Source organism: Pyrus communis, chromosome 4, assembly GCF_041283825.1.
Source record: "Pyrus communis isolate YQ-2024b chromosome 4, ASM4128382v1, whole genome shotgun sequence".
Taxonomy (NCBI): Eukaryota; Viridiplantae; Streptophyta; class Magnoliopsida; order Rosales; family Rosaceae; genus Pyrus; species Pyrus communis.
The window spans coordinates 1566456-1576251 of NC_142568.1; the positions used below are offsets into that span (position 1 = coordinate 1566456).

The window sequence follows — 9796 nt, forward strand, 5'->3', positions numbered from 1 at the left end:
AATATACCTAAAAATAAGCTGAAGTACGCCGGGCCCGGCCCAACGAGACGGTCTCAAACCCTACTTTTAAATCATATTCCGAGTGAAGTGGACGATACATAGCATGTACGCTGGTGCAAAACCTACAAAGATGCTGTATCAATAAAAAAAAAAGCAGTGTGCCTAAGCCCCTCAAGGTCCATTCATAGACCTGCAAAACAAGAAGATGATGAAGAAGAAAAGCATGATAAGAAATCCTATATTCTACAATTACCAGACCACATTCTAGTGCAGATCTTCTGCAAAATCCCAACTAAAACGCTCATCCAGTGCCAATGTGCGTGCAAGGATTGGCGTCGTTGCCTCTCAGATCTTCAGTTTGGTCCAAGGGAACCCCCCCAATACAGTGCTCAAGGGGATGCCACTTCTTGGTCGACCTCAATTACAGCTCTACCAAAAACCATGTGGCTTTGAAACTTTGTAAGGACCCAATTTTCCGAACTAGAGATATACATATTGTGGGTCATACAACGGTTTGCTTCTATGTCAGGACAGGTGGATGAGATCGGTGAGTCTGTACATATCCAATCCCATTACCAGCGAGTCTTTAGCTATTCCAAAACCTTCTAAGTATAAGAAAATCCGTTTTACAAATTGTTATTCTGGCTTTGGGTTTAGTCCCATCAGTGATGTGTATAAAGTTGTTCTGATTAAGAAGCCAACCGATTGGTCCAAGGAAACGGGGGCGAGGGTTCTCACGGTTGGTTCTACTACTTGGAGAAGCATCGAGGGTTTTGATGAGATTCTTGCGTTATCGTATGGTAATTATCACGACGGATTTATTCAATGGTTAGGCCGGCGTATGGGTTCTCTCGGGATATTTGGTTTTGATGTTGAAACTGAGCGTTTCCAGCAGATACCACTACCCCCTTGTCGTTTTGATATGAAGAATGTGCCTAATTATAACCTCGGAGTCTTGAAAGGTTGCCTCTCCGTAACTGTTTACTCGCTTCATAGTATAATTGTTTGGGTGATAAAGGAATTTGGCGTTAAGGAGTCTTGGACCCAAGAGCTTAATATTTGTAGCAACCCTTTCTCTGTCCTTCAGATTATCCCCAGCTGGTTAACCTTACAGAGGAAGGAAAAGTCTTTTTATTAGAGAATTGTGGAATATTGCGAGCTTATTCTCCTGGTACCAGGGACCTTACGAGGATTGAGATCGATGGGATAGCATGGGTGGGTGGCGCACGTGTCCACATTCCAAACTTTGTTTCGCTTAAAGATGTTATCGGATTTTAGAGTTCGAAGGTAATACATGTCATAGGCTCATAGCTAATCAAGCATACATGGTATTATGTTTTGTAAGACTAGCTTTGTTTCGCTTAAGGATTTTATCAAACGTTGTGGTTAATTTTTCCAATTGATTGCAGATTAATGCATTCTTGATATCTTGTTTTTATGTATCACAAAGGTGCGTTCTTGAACTCGCTTTTAGAAAACAACATGCTCTGTGGTTTATTTTGGTTGATACCGTCTTTGGTTGCATATGATTTTCTTCCTTTGTTTACTGCTTTGAACTCTTCCTTTGTTTACTGGCTTTAACGTTGTTCTCATTACATTTGTGCACTGCATTAACATACATTAATGCAGCGGGAAGTATAGGAGATCTAGTAAGATTGAAATACAGTATAATAAGAGGAGGATTTCTAAAAGTGTATTAATAATACGAACAAGCTGAGAATACAAATCCATAAGGTTGTTCAAATAGCAAGCCCCAAAACTAGCTTCATGTATTTTCTTGCATTAGATTATTGTTTAGGCCTAAATCTTTTCATAAAGGAAGTGATTTTGGCACACCCTTTTTCTTCTATCTGGAAATTACTTCGTATAATCATGAACCTACAACATACCGGATTCGAAATCCACTCCCTTTTTGTGGCTTTAGCCTGCTTCTTGTTACCTTGTTACTAAACAAATTGCGTGCGTATAAAAGTCTCCAATTCTCAATATTCAATATAATGCCTTAAAGATGACTCGAATCCCCCCACTCTTTAGCATAAGATTTTGAGTCCAGTTTGTCCATCTCCGATTATAAGTTCTCGTGCAAGTCCTGCTTATTACGCGATGTGAGGTATCATCTTGATGATTCAGTTTTTGGCACCATCTTCCAGTTATTTAAGTAATTTTTGTAATAATTTTACGAATAAAAAATTATTAGGCTAATCTGGTAATAGGCCTGTTCCGAATCTAATAGTTACATCTGACATGGCATTTTCACGGTTACATAGTTGTGAAGTAATTTGTTGATTGCTATTCAGTTAATTGTCATGTTAAGTTCACAACTTTGGCGTTTAATTTATTCCATGTTCAAATTTCTAATGGCTAATCACTTCTATAAAGATGACTAATAAACAAGTCTTACATGATACAATTCTTTTGCACTTAAAGAATTTTCGTGTGTTTAATCGTATGCCTAACCAACATTTAATATTAGTGGTATTGCAATAGGATACAAGATTTAAATCCGATCTACGATTAAGCCACACCTTAGAACAATTTTTAACATTGGCATAGTAATGGGATTGGCTCTAGGAAAAAAAAGGTCGTCATTGTTAAATTCATAACCTTAATTAAGTTTGAGTTGCTTAAATATTAAAACTCTTTTTACCACGTGTTTAATTTCTCGTCTTCTTAAATTTCTTGTTAATTTTAGTTTCTTTGTCTTCTTAAGATTCATGTTAATTTTAGTTTTGATCAATTATTTATTTCTATAAAAAAAATATCTTTTAATTTGGTTTTGTCTGATTAATTGATCAAATTGATTTAAGCCAATACTTGTGCAATCGATCTATAGTGATTGCCCTTGGTGTATTATTATTATTCGTCTTGTCAACTATTCAATTGTGCTTGTTTTATCTATTTTAAAGATAACTCGGCCACTTAGTACTACAATCTAGTGGCATTCATATTCACTTGTAAGTTGTAAGTGAGATGTTTTAAGTTCGATTCTTATTAAAGATGAATTTGAACCACATTATTGCTAGCCCATTGTGAAGTTAATCTTACCCCTCTCTCGGCCTCTTCTTAGTGTAGATAATATATTATATTAAAAAAAAAAAAAAAAAAAAAAGTAACCCGAGCTCACATATCACCGAGCCCTCGTTTTTCAGTTCCGTGGAATCACAAACAAAAATTTATTATATCAAAAGATCTTACAACGTTACCACTAATCGTACAAAGAAGAAAGAAACATTTCATTTATTTGACACGATGCTAGGCCAAATCCTGTATGCACAGGCAGTAATAATTAAAAACGCTATCAAGCGCCTTTGCTTAATAAACTTTAACATTAATCTTTCTTTAAAGGGAACTAGAAAGATCGTCTGCATTCAGGTGGAGCGCCTTGTGGAAAGCGTTTTAAGTCGGTGCAATAGTTGTAAATCATGAAATATTTCTGAACCCATCTCAGACGTCTTCTGCTGGGAGCATCAAGCTCGTTAGTCTGCCATTCGGAGAAGGAATTGGATGACCTGGAATCAATGACGTTGAAGTTTCTGTAGTATGCTGTGAAGGGTGCCTTCGACCAATCAGTTTTCACCAACCCTCCCCTGGTGGCCCAGTCATCTGCATTCCAAAGGCTTGAGTATATCCTCATGGGTTGGCTCTTCGGGAATGGGACACCAACTGCTTCAGCGTTCTTGAATACTCTGATGGGAGTCTTGTCAACCAAGAAACTGAAAAATGGAGAAGCAATAACCCAATTAAATTTCTCTTTCATTTTTTGATGCAAGCGATATTATATACTGACCTACAGGGACAAGAGTTTGGAGTTGGGTGCAAAGGAAGAGCACATTGCTACTACTCTAGCCAACTCAACTGAACTCAATTCTTGTGAAACCATATATAGAACTTAAACGTTGGGCATATATAAATGCATGCATTAAGAATTACTTCTTACATTATGTGTTGGGGCTTCCAGATGACGGAGTAAGTGTGGAAGTTTTTTGAGGGGTCAAACCAGAGATAGAACTGCTGCTCTCTATTTCCCTTGCCCTGGGTGAAAATATTGGTGTGCAAAATGTAAGGGTCACCGCTAACGTTTCCCAAGAATTCGAAGTCGATTTCATCATGTGTAGGACCTTGAGAGGACAGCTACATACAAAAACAAACCGAAAGATGAAAAATTATTGTCTGTATATAGTGAAACAATTGGTCTTTTGTGCATGGAATAAAGCTGAAACAAATTTAAATCTCGAATGAATTTTGCCTTGTAAATAATGTTATAAGTATTCGGTGGCTCACTCTCGTGAACGTATAGTATATATAGTTACTGTTGAATTTGATGCAAGCATTATAGTCCAAAAAAACTTGGCCTTATTTCTCTGTCTCACTACTTTGGAGATATTTTAACAAGACAAAAGCATCCATAAGTCAAGTGGGCCAGTAGAATTCATGTTTTTTTATGGGAAAAAAATATATATTCGTACAACATATAATCCTAAATGAAAAATAAAAAAATGCTATTAACGGTCTAAAACGTTATTATGTACTCCTAATAAAATAACGAAGTTTCTCAAAATATATCAGAATTAGTTAGATTTATACCATTTGACCCAATTTTTCTCTAAATTATGTAGTTCAAATGTGTGACTTCATCCAAAAAAAGATATCAAAGAATAATTTAGAGTATATAAACATTTTGAGGATTAAGTATGTAAAAGGATATTCTCCTTTTTTGTGCATATCTGACCGTTAAATGATGAATGTATTAACTAAATGCTTGTATCGTAACTAAGTCCATAAAAAATTCACCTAAACATAAGTTTTATCTATTGCCTACAATATCGTGAAGCCCACGTCACATGATAGAGAAAAAAAAATTTGAAGAAAAATAATGAGTTAGTATTTATATATATTATTTCCCCCAAAATAAGGAGTATATATGCAAGTTTGTCATTCTATTTTTTAGTGTATGAGGAATGTGTACGTATGTGTGTTGTGTGAGTGATACGTACGTAGTATGCGGTGACGGTGCCAGCAGAGTTGCCGGGAACAAGCTTAAGCTGCATATCAATCCTCCCAAAGAGGTACTCTTTTTTGGACTGAAACCCAGAGCCAGAAACTTTGTCTAAAGACAGAGAAAGAAGTTGACCTCCCTTGAATATTTTGGGGCGGTTGCCACCCCATGTTAGGTCAAAATCTTGGTAAAAATTTCCAGCATAAGTTGCTATCATTAAAGAGCTGCAAACCAATCCCACCAACAAAACCAAACTAGATATCCCCATTTTTTGGGGGGAGAGAGAGAGAGAGAGAGAGTGGGGGGGGGGGGGGGGGGGGGGTGGGGAGGTTTAAGGACTGTTTTCAGGGTGTGTGTTAGGGCTTTAGAAAGAGGTGTATTTATATAGGAAAGGGGATGGAGTGAGGACGTAATGCTAACTGGCAAGGGTGGGGGACTTGTGAGAAATATTAACTTGGAGGAGCCAAACGCCAAAGGCAATGCCAGCTAAGCACAAAATGAAAGCTGGAAACTTTTGTTTGGGCATTGAGAGGTGGCTGGCTTTCTAGGTTTTTGGGTTTATTATTAAAATTTGGTTGTTTGTTTGTAAGAGAGAGAGAGAGAGAGAAAGAGAGGAAGGAGATATTTTTTTTGATGTGCCAAAAATAAGATCTGGTACATTAGGTATAATTATATAATTGGAAATTTGAAGAAAAAAATTCAATTAATTGTATTATGACACATAATGTATCAGGCCAAGTTCTTAGTACTCTGAAATTTTTTTCAAGAGGGAGATATATATTGCTAGCTATGGCATAGCTAATAAATGTCTCCAGGATGAATGATGGATTGATGGGCGATAGCAGCCAGGTAGGACCTCATCTCTCTTTTGGTATGATTTAAATTTGGTGGTGGATGCCAACTTGGTGTGGTATGGGAGAATAAAGTTTCCCTAATGTTCCTGGGACCATCAATCATGTATTGGGGAAGGAAGGGAGGAGGGGGCTTACCATTGATTAGGAATTTGACAGTTGGCAAAATGATATCTGAGTCACTACTTTCCATGTCATGAACATTCAAGGGCTATTCAAGGGTTTTAATTTCTCCCTCGTCGACATCTCTCGAGTAAAAAAATGGCAAGTAAAATATGGAAAAGGATTTTTGTCGGATTCTTTTTTTGAGGATTTTGGAGATCTTGTGATTATGATCATTCATCGTATATCGTGCGGTCAGTTTTCATTAGATACTATTTATATTTAATTTTAAATTTTAAATTATAATTGATCGCACGATGTACAATGAACGATCACGATCACAGAATTTTTGGAATCTCTAGAAAAAGAATCCAACTAGGATCCTTTTCTGTAAAATATAATGACTTTGAATATAAAACATTACTCGACAAGCACTCGAAATGGACTCGAGTTATTCTTGAAGAGGGGCTGGGTCTTGAGAAATAGGGGGAACTCAAATGATTTGAATTATAAGGTGGCTAAGTCTTCCAAGGGGCAAAATCCTATGAGTATCAATTAATAAGTTTCTATTTTATTAGATGTTGGTTGTATGCATCAACATTAGATTGTACACCAATGTGATTTCCAAATGTAATTTCCCTAACGTTGCTTTTTCAAATTCTTTATGCTCAGAAGAACTGTTATCAGACTTCAAATCACTTGATAATTAGTAAAGTGGTATAGATATGTAAACAACCAAACAAGACCACCAACGTTATGCAGTTCAGAAATTCAGAGTCCAATAATTGTATTTGGCTGTTTACAGCATAGGTTTGGCTTTGTATGATCTCAATTATTTTTTAATGCTTAATTTGTTTTGCTTTTAATTAGGTGCTTGAAAGTGAACTTGAACCTAAGGAACACTGATCAATATATAGGATCCTATCTCATTGGCAATTATTGGTTTCAAATTCAAATGTATGACTTGTAGTTTCTCCTTGCTCTCTGGACAGGGATCATCTCTATTTTCTTATAAGTTACAACCAATTTTTAATACTATTATATTGGCATCCAAAAACGTCTGTCTCATCCTCATTCGTGCATTTTTTTTCCTTTCCAAGTTTAATTATTAGAAACTGGCGACCATGGTCTGACAGACAGGGAATGGGATTGCATGTTTTTTTTTTTTTTTTTTTTTAATTTGAGATATGGATAAGAGTAAAATGGGTTGAGACATGAAAAACTGAAGATTCAAACACCCAAACCTTATGTGCCTGTATGGCCACACTTTCCAAGTTGATGGTCCAACATTTGGCATGGAAAAATCTCCCAAGACATCCAGGGAGTGTGTAGCCTGCGTCGGTACTATCACAAGTTTCAAAGCAATAGAGGTAGAGAATTCATAAAAAATCTTATTTTTTAGAATGTTAAAAACATTTTTTTAAAATGGAATTCTTTATAACTCTTCATTGATTTTCTATCACTTTACAGTTTAATGTTAATTTTTTTGCTAACATTATAAAATATTGTGCAGAAAAAAGTGACAAAGAGTTCATATAGACTATAGAGTCCTACTTTTGAGAGAATTTCCTTAGAGCATCTCCAAATGAGATGTCAAAATCTTAAGTGAAATGCCACTGTACATATTTGACATCAAAAGTCTCTCCAACGAAGTGTTATTTGCTAACTAAATTTAAAGGCTTTGTGATTTGGAGTCAAATTTGGCATCAATTTCAAATTTATTTTTAATCATTTTAATGATGGGTCATTTATTCCACTAACATTTCAACTAATAAAAATTTCGTTTCAACATTTTTTTTTAATAATTACAACCATTTAAAGCTCTATTTAAATAATAAAATAACATTTGACAATTCGGTTGGAGAAATACAAAATTTGACATAAGACTTTAAATTGCCTCATTAGCTATCAAATGTAATTTGACTCCTATAATTTGAAGGAAATGGTCTTAGCATTTCTCTCTTCGAAATGTAGATAGAGAAATGCTACAGAAACTCTCTCAAAAGTGGGCTCATCATTGACTCTCTACTACTTTCAATACATATATCAACATTGTAAAACATTGTACTAAAACTATGAAGTGACAAAGAGTCAATGAAAATTTTTAGAGAGTTCTATTAGCATTTCTCATGCAAATATAGTTAATCATAGAACTCGTAAATTTCATCCCAATTTTGGGAGAGTCCTTACCATTTCTCTTTCATAAATAGCGAATTTGATAATAAAATTTTTTTTTTTTTAGTTAAAATATATCTATTGAATGCAATAATATTACTTTGATGAACTGATTAGCTGTTAAACATTTGCCCTCGAAAAAGAATAGCTGTTAAACATGTCTATTATAATTAACCTGCCTCCCTCACTAAAGTGAGAAGTAGGCCGGTATGATGTCCTATATATTCGCAATTCCTAGCCTTTATGGTGTTGCTTCTGAGTGTGCTTTAGAACCTTGAATAAGCCTGAGCTGGAGTCCTTTTCTTGGTGAACTATATGTAGCCACTAATTTCCAACACAAATCAACGTAGTAATTTTTTTGAGAAAAAAAAAATGTTTTAATTAATTGATATCGAATTGGTCATTTTTCTTGTTCAATTCGTAGTTTAGCTCATGAAAAGAAAATGAGAGGAACTTACATGCAACATGGTGTACGTTTTGTGTTTGTTTTCCAGGCCAGTCTTAATATGTAATTAATTGATATCGAATTGGTCATTTTCCTTGTTCAATTCGTAGTTTAGCTCACGAAAAGAAAATGAGAGAAACTTACATGCAACATGGTGTACGTTTTGTGTTTGTTTTCCAAACTAGTCTTAATATGTAGTTAAGTTACGCTACAAGAAGTCTTGACTACATGGATTATATTGCTTAACAACAAGTTAGCTCTTCAAATTATCCATGCACACCATGAATGACTACTGTGGATTTGGTTGACAACTTTACATGGTTTCAACTCATTCAACAAAACCAACTCTAATCCAATCCTTAATAAGTTACTAGCTATGTGAATTTGGTTCACTTAAGCACGCGTAAAATTAGGTATAATATTAATCCTGGCCATCAATATATTGCTCATTTGGCAATTATCAGTTAGTCGTTTTGTATGTTATCTCTTTTTTAAGTACCAAACCTGCCCCCAATGCACATAATCATATGTTAATGAGTAATTTTATTGCCAACCTGCCCCGGTGTGAAATAGTTTAGGGGTAGTTCTATCCACATACACTCTTTTCACTTTTCACACGCACTTTTCAATTTTTAGTCATTGAATTGAATAAATTGAAGATAATCAAATAACATAAATTAACAATTGATGTGTGAGAAGTAAAAAAAAATGTGTGGATAGCATCACTCATCCAAGTAAAAGCATGCACCCTCCATACTCAAAACACTACCAATTTACTTTTTAATTCATGTAATATATAACTTAAAGGACCCTCTCAACTGACCCAAATTTCCCTCACTAATTATCGAGATACCCGATCCTCCAGCCAAAACACAATGGGCAAACTCATCTTCCTCCAAACACAATGCGAACTCGTCTTCCTCCACACCAAAAGTTTTTTGCTTTGCTAGGTATCTTTCTTTCACATTTCCTTATCTAAGTAATTTTGTCACACACTTTGTCTATATACTCGATCTGCTGGAAAGAAGAAGCTAAAGAACAGTATCACTGAGATGTTGGGTAATTTTGCAGCATTTTCGATTGTTACCTACTGAAATTTCATAAATTTTTGGCGGAACCTTTTGAAAAATTTCACAGTTCTGGGAGTATGTACTTATTGAAACTTTAAACAATTTCATGATCAGTAAATATCTAACGAAAGCCCGAAACGCAGTTTTTTTAGGTATA

General features: G+C 35.2%; 2 protein-coding genes across 2 annotated transcripts; one reads left to right on the forward strand and one right to left on the reverse strand.

Moving 5' to 3' along the window:
* Positions 1-538: 538 nt before the first annotated feature.
* LOC148697270 (F-box protein At3g07870-like) lies at positions 539-1278 on the forward strand. Its single transcript, XM_088693191.1, has 2 exons — positions 539-995; positions 1088-1278. The coding sequence occupies exons 1-2, from the start codon at positions 539-541 to the stop codon at positions 1276-1278; spliced, it is 648 nt and encodes a 215-aa protein (XP_088549317.1).
* A 1881-nt stretch (positions 1279-3159) lies between these two features.
* LOC137722824 (xyloglucan endotransglucosylase/hydrolase 2-like) lies at positions 3160-5354 on the reverse strand. The gene is made up of 3 exons (XM_068461925.2): positions 4995-5354; positions 3938-4131; positions 3160-3713 (listed from the first exon to the last, which is right to left on the reverse strand). The coding sequence occupies exons 1-3, from the start codon at positions 5262-5264 to the stop codon at positions 3350-3352; spliced, it is 828 nt and encodes a 275-aa protein (XP_068318026.2). The 5' UTR covers positions 5265-5354; the 3' UTR covers positions 3160-3349.
* Positions 5355-9796: the final 4442 nt, after the last annotated feature.